The sequence below is a fragment of the Delphinus delphis genome, chromosome X (genome assembly GCF_949987515.2).
Source record: "Delphinus delphis chromosome X, mDelDel1.2, whole genome shotgun sequence".
In the NCBI taxonomy this organism is placed as follows: Eukaryota; Metazoa; Chordata; class Mammalia; order Artiodactyla; family Delphinidae; genus Delphinus; species Delphinus delphis.
This window is the reverse complement of record NC_082704.1, coordinates 112297996-112311264: the sequence shown is the minus strand read 5'-3', so window position 1 is coordinate 112311264 and position 13269 is coordinate 112297996. Positions and strand designations below refer to the sequence as shown.

Here is a 13269-nt window from a genome sequence, read left to right as displayed (position 1 = left end):
TGATTTGAGTCTTCTCCCTTTTTGTCTTGATGAGTCTGGCTAATGGTTTATGAATTTTGTTTATCTTCTCAAAGAACCAGCTTTTAGTTTTATTGATCTTTGCTATTGTTTTCTTCATTTTTTTCATTTATTTCTGATCTGATCTTTATGACTTCTTTCCTTCTGCTAACTTTGGGGTTTTTTGTTCTTCTTTCTCTAATTGTTTTAGGTGTAAGGTTAGGTTGTTTATTTGAGATTTTTCTTGTGTCTTGAGATAGGATTGTATTGCTCGAAACTTCCCTCTTAGAACTGCTTTTGTTGCATCCCATAGGTTTTGGGTCGTCATGTTATCATTGTCATTTGTTTCTAGGTTTATTGTTTAGCCTCCATGTGTTTGTGTTTTTTACAGATTTTTTCCTGTAATTGATATCTAGTCTCATAGCGTTGTGGTCTGAAAAGATACTTGATAGGATTTCAGTTTTCTTAAATTGACCAAGGCTTGATTTGTGACCCAAGGTATGATCTATCCTGGAGAATGTTCCATGAGCACTTGAGAAGAAAGTGTATTCTGTTGTTTTGGGATGGATTGTCCTATAAATATCCATTAAGTCCATCTTGTTTAATGTATCATTTAAAGCTTGTGTTGCCGTGTTTATTTTCATTTTGCATGATCTGTCCATTGGTGAAAGTGAGGTGTTAAAGTCCCCTGTTATGATTGTGTTACTGTGTATTTCCCCTTTTATGGCTGTTAGCATTTGCTTTGTGTATTGAGGTGCTCCTATGTTGCGTGCATGAATATTTACAATTGTTATATCTTCTCCTTGGATTGATCCCTTGATCATTATGCAGTGTCCTTCCTTGTCTCTTGTAACATTCTTTATTTTAAAGTCTATTTCATCTGATATGAGTATTGCTACTCCAGCTTTCTTTTGATTTCCATTTGCATGGAACATCTTTTTCCATCCCCTCACTTTCAGTCTGTATGTGTCCCAAGGTCTGAAGTGGGTCTCTTGTAGACAGCATATACATGGGTCTTGTTTTTGTATGCATTCAGCCAGTCTTTTGGTTGGAGCATTTAATCCTTTTACATTTAAGGTAATTATTGATATGTATGTTCCTATTCCCATTTTCTTAATTGTTTTGGGCTTGTTATTGTAGGTCTTTTCCTTCTCTTGTGCTTCCTGTCTTGAGAAGTTCCTTTAGCATTTGTTGTAAAGCTGGTTTGGTGGTGCTGAATTCTCTTAGCTTTTGCTTGTCTGTAAAGGTTTTAATCTCTCCATGGAATCTGAATGAGAACCTTGCTGGGTAGAGTAATCTTGGTTGTAGTTTTTTCCCTTTCATCACTTTAAATATGTCCTGCCAGTCCCTTCTGGCTTGCAGAGTTTCTGCTGAAAGATCAGCTGTTAACCTTATGGGGATTCCCTTGTATTTTATTTGTTGTTTTTCCCTTGCTGTTTTTAATATTTTTTCTTTGTACTTAATTTAAAAAAATGTATTTATTTATTTATTTTTGGCTCTCTTGGGTCCTCGTTGCTGTGTGCGCGTTTCCTCTAGTTGTAGTGAGCGGGGGCTGCTCTTCTTTGCGGTGCATGGGATTCTCATTGTCGTGGCTTCTCATTTTGCAGAGCACGGGCTCTAGGCACACAGTCTTCAGTAGTTGTGCATGGGCTTATTTGCTCCACGGCATGTGGGATCTTCCCGGGCCAGGGCTCGAACCCGTGTTCCTTGCATTGGCAGGCAGATTCTTAACCACTGTGCCACCCGGGGAGCCCATGTATTTAATTTTTGATAGTTTGATTAGTATGTGTGTTGGCATGTTTCCTCTTGGATTTATCCTGTATGGGACTGTCTGTGCTTCCTGGATTTGATTGGCCATTTCCTTTCCCATATTAGGGAAGTTTTCAACTATAATCTCTTCAAATATTTTCTCAGTCCCTTTCCTTTTCTCTTCTTCTTCTGGCACCCCTATAATTCGAATGTTGGTGCATTTAATGTTGCCCCAGAGGTCTGTGAGACTCTCCTCAATTCTTTTCATTTTTTTTTCTTTATTCTGGTCTGTGGTAGCTTTTTCCACTATTTTATCTTCCAGGTCACTTATCCGTTCTTCTGCCTCAGTTATTCTGTTTTTGATTCCTTCTAGAGAATTTTTAATTTCATTTATTGTGTTGTTCATCATTGTTTGTTTGCTCTTTAGTTCTTCTAGGTTCTTGTTAAATGTTTCTTATATTTTCTCCATTCTGTTTCCAAGATTTTGCATCATCTTTACTGTCATTCCTCTGAATTCTTTTTCAGGTAGACTGCCTATTTCCTGTTCATTTGTTTGGTCTGATGGGTGTTTACCTTGCTCTTTCTTCTGCTGTGTGTTTCTCTGTTTTCTCATTTTGCTTAACTTTCTGTGTTTGGGGTCTCCTTTTCGCAGTCTGCAGGTTCGTACTTCCTGTTGTTTTTGATGTCTGCCCCCAGTGGTTGAGGTTGGTTCTGTGGGTTGTGTAGGCTTGCTGGTGGAGGGGGCTAGTGCCTGTGTTCTGGTGGGTGAGGCTGGATCTTGTCTTTCTGGTGGGCAGGGCTGCATCCGGTGGTGTGTTTTGGGGTGTCTGTGAACTTAGTATGATTTTAGGCAGCCTCTCTGCTGATGGGTGGGGCTGTGTTCCTGTCTTGCTAGTTGTTTGGCATGCGGCGTCCAGCACTGGAGCTTGCTGGCCATTGGGTGGAGCTGGGTCTTAGTGTTGAGACGAAGATCTCTGGGAGAGCTCTTGCTGATTGATATTACATGGGGCTGAGAGGTCTGGTGGACCAGTGTCCTGAACTCGGCTCTGCTACCTGGGAGCGTCAAGCCTCACAGCAGGCTGGAGCACCAAGACCATGTCAGCCACATGGTGGATGGTCTAAGGAGCCCTGCCTGGGCACCTGGAGTGTAGTGGGTGTGCGGTGAACCGCAGCCCAGGATCTACGTGCCCAGTGGAATCGCAATCTGCCAAGGAAACACAGAGCTGAGTTCCTGTCCTGGCAGCAGGAGAAAGGGTATGAATTATTTTTAAGGCATAGAAAGTTGTTTAAATATTAGGCCACATATTACAGATTTGGAAATAAACTGCATATAGTTGTATAGAGCATGGTGTGCTTTTCTAAGGAGTTTGTAAAGAATGTGGTTTAACTTGGCCAGTGTGTGATGATAAACTTATTTCTTGCGTGTGATCATGGGCCTTATTTATAATTCGATAGCAGATGTTTGTTTTCATTGTTAAATTACAACTCAGACATTCTTGGCTTAACTCCAGCTTTCTCTGCATTTACAAAAATTTTTTAAAAGGTTAGAATGAAACTTTCTTTCAGAAGATGCTTCAAATGGGGCCAGATTTTTTTAGAAACAGATTTAATTATCCCTGATAATAAGGATCAGAGGGCGAAAAGGAAATTGAGATCTTTGAAGAATCCCTAAATATCATTTTAGTCCATCATTTGCAGCCTCTCCTACTGCTCTCAGACCCACTCACAGGGCAGCAGTGCTGCCTTGTTGGGATTCTGGATTTCTGGCTCCCAACTCAAGCTAATGAGCAGTGTAATGGCTGAGAGCTTGGGAGAAATAGGAGAGGAGTCAAAGGGCCTAGAGTATTTGAAACTAAATAATTAACATCAGATTAATTGGGGATTGACTGTCCTTCCCGTGCTGGGTTCCAGTCTTTTGATCAAAGAGTGTCATTTCCTTACTGTTTTACACTGTCTTAATCACAACAGCCTATATAGATATTTGGATTTTGGATAGGAGGAAAATGAAAAAGGGATTGGAAATAGCATGTACTCATTTTTTTTTTAAGGAAAAAAAAGCCCTCAGATAGATTTTAAAAATTTAAAATTGTTAAATGCGATAGCTCTTCCCAGTTAACAAGTGGAAGAGTGCTGTGTGTTGTTTTCGGTGGTCCTTAACAGTGTGTATTTTTCTTTTCAGCTTCTAAGTCAGGATCGTTACCTCCACCACCCGCACTTCCTCCGAGACCTTGTCCATCGCAGGTAGGCGACGACGTTGGTTTCTGAGAACTGTCAGTAGGCAGTTGTCCTCCCACTGTGGTTCCTTTGCGAGGGTTGATCACCACAGAACTGGCTGGTCAGGTTCCCAAGATGATGTCTGGACTGGACCGGGAGAGCAGAGTGGGGTTGAATTTCTTCCTATCCAGCCAGCCCCCAGCCTCATGTGGAAAGGGGACAGTTTCCTCAATAAGCAACCAAGCAAATGTGTGAAACAGTTCAGTCTTGGCTGTAGAGGGTTGCATGTGGTCTTCATTACAGAGAGAGGAGCAGAAGGGGTGCCTCTCCGATTGGTGCTGGGGAACGTGGCTTTTCTGTGTAGTATGTGCAGTCTGAGTGCCTATATTTTCCTCAGTGTTTTAGGAGCTGTGTTAATTCTGCATAAACTAAAAATAAATGGTCCTCAGCATGGAGTTAGTGCGCCCACAGTGCTTTTTTTAGGATGGTATTTTCCTTCGGGACAAAAAGCTGAATCAGCAGCGTTGGGAGACTGTATCACCCGAATCTGTTTCACCTGTGAATCAATTCCGCCTTGTTGACGTGTGCTACTATGGCCTTTTACATGAACACTCTTTGTAGAGTTGAAAATGAGAAGCAAAACAGCAAATCCGTGGAGTGTGGTAAAGAGTGCTACAGATCCTTCCTTTCATTAATTGCTCCTGAAGAAACTATCTTTAAAGACTCTCTCTGACTTTGGGCAGGAAATGTTGAGAAATTTCTCTATAAAGCGACCCAGTTTCTACCTCATTGCTCTGGGTAGTTCAGAGCATACGTTTCCATATGGTGCATCTCAGGACTCGCTGAGTCACTGAAACCACTTTAAACATTGGCTTGTCCTTCTTTTAGAGAATTAGGTGGTCTTTAGTGTCCACTCAACCTCGAGATGCAAATACCATGAGACATGGGCTTCCTCCTTCAGTTTGAAGGGTAATTAAACCCCTCTTCCTCCTGACCCACATATAAATAAGTGAGAACCGTTTTTTCAATATTCCAGTGTTAGCTTTACGAGAGGTTAATTAACCAGTCAACAAGTGTTTATTGAGTCCCTGCTATTTACTACTGCCAAGCTTTAGTTCCATCCTTGCCCTTCCTTGCCTGTGATTTCTACTCATTTAAATTATTAGCTGTGTTTACTGAGCATCTATAGTAGAGCACGCATTTGTGCTAAGTGCTTTCAATGCATTATTTAATCTTCACAAAAACCCTATGAAGTGTAGGTATAAATATTAACCTTAAAAAAAAACCAAAAAAGAACAGATGAAGAAGTTGAAGCATACAGGGGTTAAGCAAGTTACCCAAGGTGACATAGCTAGTAAACAGTAGAGCCAAGGTCCATCTCCTGAAGCTTCCTCCCCCTTCCCATTGTTGGAGTCAAAGTATCCGTGTGTACAGGAAGACAGGGCTCCATTGCGCTGGCAGTTGAGGCTTTCACCATGTCCCCCAGGAGGACCTAGATGAGCTGATGCTCCTGATTTACACCAACAGCAAGCCTGTCACAGCAACATTAGTGGGCGTTCCGGAGGTGCTTATCTACCAGCTGCTGGTTTCAGACCAGGACTTGGGAGCCACCTGGATGAATGCTTGGAACACTTGTCTGAAAGGGCTTTTGTGACCAACCTCCTTATGTTTCTCCTGCTGCACAAGTGACAGTAGTTAGTTCCCGGTTGTGAACCGTGCTGCCGCTATCAGCAGTCCTCATCTGAGCTGCTCTAGGTGGGCTTCCTGCCTGCTCTGGGGCTTGGTGACTGAGGAGCTGGTGGGGACCTGGGAATTCTGAAGTCAACTGTTAACGAAAGAGACTGCCTGTTTGTCTATCAGATTTCCCATCACAATGTATAAACAGTGAGCCTAGCACTCCGCCCAAGCCTCCAGCTCAGCTGCCTAACTATGGAGTTTTCAGACTATAGAAACAGGTGTGTACGAAAGCAGGCAGAAGAGCCCTCCACCACTTCGCTCCCCTACACTCCCCTCCTCGCCCACTGTACGTGGGACACACACGGTCAACAGAGGAAGTCCTGGCTGATCCACACATGGTGGTGTTTAGTCTTTGTGCCGTGTCAAATTCCTACTGTTGGCCCCAGGAGAAAGTCACCTAACCATCTGTATGGAGCACCTATATGTTTCAGTCTTTCCCAAACTACTTGTGATGAAGCCTTCTCCTGGGAGATATTAATAGGGCTGTGTGGTAAGACAGATTTGCTGCCTCTGTACCTGCTCTGGGAGATTTGCAGTGCACGCCAGCTCATTAAGGGCTTTGAAGTCTTACAGTAAAGCAACCTGGTCAATTTTTTTTTTTTTTTTTTTTTTTTGTGGTACGCGGGCCTCTCACTATTGTGGCCTCTCCCGTTGCGGAGCACAGGCTCTGGACGCGCAGGCTCAGCGGCCATGGCTCACGGGCCCAGCCGCTCCACGGCACGTGGGATCTTCCCGGACCGGGGCACGAACCCGTGTCCCCTGCATCGGCAGGCGGACTCTCAACCACTGTGCCACCAGGGAAGCCCCAACCTGCTCAATTTTGTTAAAGCTGGCAGCTTTCTAGCTTGTGACCATTCATCCCTTTATTTATAAAATACTGTTAATATCCTGAGGGCATAGCACATGATTATACACCAGCCTTAAGGTATTGGTAAGAACATTTCCAAACATCTTTAATCTGTCACCTCATCTATATATTATGTGATTAAAGTTAAATTTTTATATCTTATGCCAATAGGTTTCCCTAGAAGAGGTGAAAATGAAAAAGAAAGTTTACCACACATTAGCTTGGGATTTCAAATTGCTGTGTTTTAGGTTTGTTGTGTTTTCTTCGTTGCTTCCTCATGAGAGAGGAAGAAGGAACAGAAAAGCAACAGATTTTATTTATAGAGAACTTAAATACTCTGAGTTATTCTTTTGCTATGTTAAAATTTTTTTGACTGTTCTTTGGTATATATGGACAATCAAGGTGACTTTGGAAAAAAATATATATATACTTAACTACAGAGACTTCTTTTGTAGGGCTTAAACTGTAGTACTTAGGGGAGAAACCAGGAAGCCTGGTATAGTTAAAATCATTGTATTTATTAGTAGCTTTGAGAAGAGATTAAGATGAAAAGTTTTTGGATTTAACATTTTCATATTATATAACTTGATAAACGGGCAAGACTAGATTATAATAAAGAAAACATTTTATTCCCCCAAGAGGAACACTATTTAAAAAACTATGTGGCCAATCAGTAATGCACTATCAGTTTTTAAGTATGTAAGAGAGTTTGTACAGTTGCAGATACGTGCACAAAGATATATATATATATATATATATGTTTATATATATATACAGATAGATAGATAGATACATACATACATACATACACCAAAAGTCTGTCTCTAATTTTATCAAGTGAGAGATGAGATTTAGGTTTTCAGCATAAAATGCAGCCTCACTGGCCCTTACTTAGACCAGGCACCACCATGGTATGAACATCTGGATTAAGTTATACAAATGGGGCCTTGGAGTTAGGAAAAGGAATAAATTCAAAGAAACTGATCTTATTTTTCATGCTATATAGGTAAGATCAAGAAGGACCAAGTGAGCATATAAAGAATCAAATGTTTTGGTCCCACGTTTTCCTGTGGACAGGCCGGAGAGCAGGGTGTAGTATTTTGGCTCAGGCTAGAGGCCAGAGGTGACACTTTTTTTTTTAAAAGACTGATTCATAGTGTAAATGATTAAAAAGCAATTAGAGGTAACTGTTTCATATGGAGCAGTGTTAAAATGAGAGTTAGTTAAACTTATTAGCTCATTGTGTGCATATGAACTGAGTAAAATGCCATTCACAGGGTTGGTGCTTGTCCTGTAGGTCTGTTTTCTGCTCGGGGCCTGTGTGGTACTTCAATAGCCAAATCCCTTTAATAGTGTTGATCTCGGGCCAGATTTCTTGTAGCAATTGTGATAGAGCCACAGCTTCAGTGTAGTTATCTTTAATAAAGAGGAGATTTTTTTTTTGGTCCAAAGGATAATATTTTCAGTTTTGTGTTAGCACCACATTTGATGAATTGCAGCTCCCTATAGACTCATGTGCTCTGAATTTTCCTACTTATACCACTAATTTCTCACTTTATAATGGCAAGTGCTCTTCGCGAGCAATGCAGTGAGCACTACAATAGCATTGTGGGATGAAAGTGCTATGAAGGAAGCATTTTAGCAATACTTCTAAGCTCAGAGAGACCAAGAGGGCTTCATGCAAGGGCCAAGGTTACCAGTGAAATGAGTTTTACAGAATCAAGAGAACTTTTCTTTTTAATGGCTGAGGGGTTCAGAACATTACTGTAGAGAAAAAGCAAATGCAAAGAAACAGGTGTACAAGAGGTCCCTGTGTGTTGGAGGAACTGCCCGCAATTTGGAAAGCTAGGAGGTTTTAGACGAGAGAGATTTCATGTTTGGAGGTGGCAGTGAAGAGCAGCCAGCCTGCTCACTTTAGTCCCGGTGGTGCCAGAGCTGTGGGAGAGGAAAGGCCCCCGATGAGAGAGTTCTGTCTGGGGAGCAGCTGCTGAGGGGACAGCACAGGGTGTCACTCAGCACAGCAGCGCTCACCCTTGCGGACACCAGCATCGTTTGGGGGAGCTTGCAACCTACTGAGGAGTTTGTAGAAGCTCCCCAGGTGATTCTGAAGTGCAGTCAGGATTGAGAGGCACTGGATTAAGGTGAGAGGAAGGAATGTTCAAAGAAGAAGTTGAGAATATAGGGGATCTGTTGATGCTCCACCGCGAGTTCTTAAAGGGCACGGTGGGAGGCTTTCTCAAGCTGGGGAGGGTGGGAGACACGAAGTCCGGTTAGGGGATATATCCAGACCCTGTGGGGACAGGGACCCTGATCACAATGAATGTCCTGGGGGTCCCGGGCTTCTGGTGATAACTGATTTCAGCAGGGTCAGGGGGCATGATGGGAAGGTCTTGCTGGAATGACTAGTCGCTGTGTGCCTCCAGTCCTCTGTGTACTGTTGTGAAGGATTGGCCATGAACACAGATGGCCTTGAAAGGACTCCATAGTCCATTCAGCTAATGTGTCATCTGACTTTGCCATCTGGCTAGGATCAGGTCTCTGAGGCTGTACTGAATCCAGTAGGGATATGCTGGGCATGCCGCTTTACTTCAAAGCCAAATTTCTTAGATACAAGTTGATATAAAATACTCTCTTCATTTAATTTGCAAGGGAAGACTGAGGCTCACTTAAACTCAAATGGCAGTTTGTAGGCCCTGAAGTTCTGAAATATTTGATACTCCATGCTTTTTTTAAAAAAAAAATACATTGTCCTTGTAAATGAGTATCTTTTCATTTCAAGACTGTTTTCCTTAAGTTAATATAGTTGATGATACAAAATAGTAAATTCTCCTGGGAGACGTTTAAGAGTTTTAGAGCTCTCTCTCTTTTTTGGCATTACTAGTGATTATGTAAGTCTCTTACAGGGTTATGTAATATGTTTTTAAAATGTAAATTTGATTAAAGTATAGCATGCATACTGAATCCATTTTAAATTCATACTAAATCCATTTTCAGGAGAGTAAAATGAAGTATTATCTCACTGGCAATTTTCAAATATCTATAAGAAAACAGCAAGAAACATTCTTGAAATGTAAACAACATAGAAATGTTACTGCTTCTAAAACTTTGTGGCTTTTTTCTTTATTAAATTAGAACCCTGTGGGCGTATATCACATATCATGAGATCTTTTGCTATAATGTGTTCAGATGATGTCATGTAATGTACATTAGTTACTAAATCACCTTAATATATTGGTTATGTAGATGAAGCATATTTGTAAGCTTTCCAAGGTATATACGGCATCCTGATTTTCACTCATCAAAATATAAATTTAGTATATGTCAAGAGGTAGTCTTCTATGTACTTATGTATTAGAAACTCAGTAATTATTTTGAAGAGAATTTACAAACATATATCACCTAAGATGCCATCTTCATTTTCTTCCAAAGTGTTACTCTCTTCTGTCCTACGGTGCATGCTGAAGATTAGCTGAAAATCACAGTATGTTAGTGAGTGTTTCAGTGATTAAGGAAAGAAGATCTAGGTCCAGGATTTATCTTCATCTGCGATGATGAAAGAACGTAATGAAAGCTGTACAGCATTATACAAATGTGTCTGTCCGTGGTCTTATTCTTAGCCTTACTATTATGAAGCTCTATGGCTTTATGGGAAGTAAGCAAATTCATGTGACGGACCTACTATCTCTTCTAGAAAATGAGAAGATTAGACTAGATAGATCCTTTTACTGCTTAAAGTTTCTGATCATGTGTTGTATTCCTCGGTCCAAGAAAAATTTTGTTGCAAGTATAGATGAAACATCACAAAACACAATTGAGGACAAGATGGCTTAGACTAACTTCTCCCTGCTCTCCCACTGCTAAGTACAACTAAAAACTCTAGGCATAATATGGCAGAAAGAGGATTTCAAAAGATGTAAAGAGGAAAGCAGGCTGACTAGGGCCTCAGGAGTTGAGGAATAGCATAGTAGTGAGTCCCCTGAGTTTTAACAAATCTTTCATATATCCTGGACTGGGCACTGGAGGAGCCTGCAACCCAGAACCACTGACAGATGCAAACAAAAACATATACTCCCCAGCCAAAGCACTGGGAAGGAGGTAGCTAAGCTGGATATAGACCTTTTTAACAATACTTGCTGTACCCCAGCCAAACACCATGGATGCTCCCCCCTCTGATGTCAGCAGGGACCTACTGGAGAGGCTGGTATTTTGCTCCTCATGTGGTAGCAGTAGACAGCCCAGAGTGGTGCTTTCCTAGTCAGCAAACATGGCTTCAGCAGAGACCAAAGGGGGAATCTAGTCTCTCAACTGTGACTGATGGCAGCAGATCGCCTGGGGAGGCACTTCACACCCCCACAGACAGTGTCACTGGAGACTGAAACATTCCCAGATAAGCAAAACCTCAAGGAATTTGTCATTAGTAGACTTGCCCTGTAAGAAATGCTAAAGGATGTCCTCCAGGCTGAAATGAAAGGATATTAGACAGTGCCTTGAGGCTCTAAAAAGAAATGAAGAAACGTAAAGGTAGCTACATAGGTAAGTATAAAAGCCAGTAGTGTTGCATTGTTAGTTTGTAACTCCTTTGTTTTTCTATATGATTTAACAGGGAAATGCTTAAAACAATAATTTACAATCTGTGTTAATGGGCACACATGCATAGAGATGTAATTTGTGACAATAGTAATATAAGGAGGCAGCAGGGCTGTGTAGGAGCAGAGGTTTCTATACTATTGATATGAAGTTGGTATTAATTCAAACTTGTTATAAAGTTAAGATATTAACTAATTCCTAGGGTAACTACTAAGGAAAAAACTAAAAAAAAAAATGGAAAAAATGAGAAGGTAATAAAAATGTTACACTAAAAAAAAAAATCAGTTAATCACAAAAGAGGATAGTGATGGAGGAATTGAGAAGAAAACAGGTATAAGACCTGGAAAACAAACAGCAAATGGCAAAAGTAAATCTTTCCTTATTAGTAATTACTTTAAATTATATGGATTAAAATCTCCAATTAAAAGGCAGAGACAGGACTTCCCTGGCGGTCCAGTGGTTAAGACTTCACCTTCCACTGCAGGGGGTGTGGGTTCGATCCCTGGTCAGGGAGCTAAGATCCCACATACCTCATGGCCCAAAACCAAAACATAAAAGACAGAAGCAATATTGTAACAAATTCAATAAAAATACATTAAAAGAAAATATATATATTAAAAAAAGGCAGGGACAGACAGAATGCATTAAAAACTATCCAAATATGTGCTGTCTACAATAGACTTCACTTTAGATCCAGTGATACAAATAGATTGAAAGTGGAAGGATGGAAAAAGATATTACATGCAAATAGTAACCAAAAGAGAGCTGGGGTGGCTATACTAATATCAGACCAAAATAAACTTAAAGACAAAAATTGTTACAGGAGACTTAGAATGACATTATGTGTTGATAAATGAGTCAATCCATTAATGTGATAAAAATTATAAACATATACACACCTAACAACAGAGCACCAAAATGTGTGAGGCAAAACCAACAGAACTGAAGGGAATAATAGCCAGTTCTACAATAATAGAGACTTTAATATATCACTTTCATTAATGGATTGACAACTAGACAGAAGACCAGTAATGAAATAGATACCTAATAGACGTCTATAGAACACTCTACTCAACAACAGCAGCCTACACATTTTTTCTCAAGTGCACATGGAACATTCTCCAGGATAGAAAATATGTTAGGCCACAAAACAAATCTCAGTACATTTAAAAAGACTGAAATCATACAAAGTATCTTCTCTGACCACAGTGGAATGAAAGTAGAAATCAGTACCAGAAGTAAAACTGGAAGATTCAGTAATATGTGGAAATTAGATGACATACTCTTAAAAAACCAAGTGGCCTTAAGGGATACACAAAACAACTAGATGTACAAATGCAGAGTTGTTAAAATGCATTTGAAATTAAGAGATGGGCAACTTAAAACAATCATATATTATATGATATTTATAGCATATTTTATATATTGCTATATAAAAACTTCATGGTAACCACAAACCAAAAATCTATAATAGATGTACACACATAAAATAAAAAGGAATCCAAATATAACACTAAATATAGTCATCAAATCACAAGAGAACAAAAGAAGAAAGGAACAAAGAAGACCTAAAAAAACACCAAACAATTAACAAAATAACAATAAGAATATACATGTGAATAATTATCTTAAACGTGAATGGACTAAATGTTCCAATCAAAAGACATAGTGTACCTGATTGGATATAGAAACAAGACCCACGTACATGCTGTCTACAAGATACGCAGTGTAGAGCCAAAGACACACACGGACTGAAAATGAGGGGATGGAAAAAGATATTTCATGCAAATGAAAATGACAAGAAAGCAGGGGTAGTAACACTCATATCAGACAAAGTAGACTTTAAAACAAAGGCTATAAAAAAAGACAGAGAAGGGCATTTTATATGACAAAGGGATCAATACAAGAGGAGGATATTATACTTGTTAATATATATGTACCCAATACAGGAGCACCTAAATATATAAAGGAAATATTAACAGACATAAAGAGAGAAACTGACAATAATACAATAATAGTATGAGACTTTAACACCCCCCATATATCAATGGACAGATCAGATGGAAAATCATTAAGGCAACAGTGGTCTTAAATGACATAATAGAGCAGTTGGACTTAATAGTAAGGACATTGCATCT

General features: G+C 40.0%; 1 protein-coding gene across 1 annotated transcript in view; it reads left to right on the top strand.

The window, feature by feature from the left end:
* Nucleotides 1-13269, top strand: part of REPS2 (RALBP1 associated Eps domain containing 2) — a 162357-nt gene that overhangs the window by 98735 nt on the left and 50353 nt on the right. Inside the window, exon 13 of the mRNA XM_060002900.1 lies at nucleotides 3926-3987. Within this exon, the coding sequence (XP_059858883.1) occupies nucleotides 3926-3987 (62 nt within the window). The remainder of the gene's footprint in view (nucleotides 1-3925; nucleotides 3988-13269) is intronic.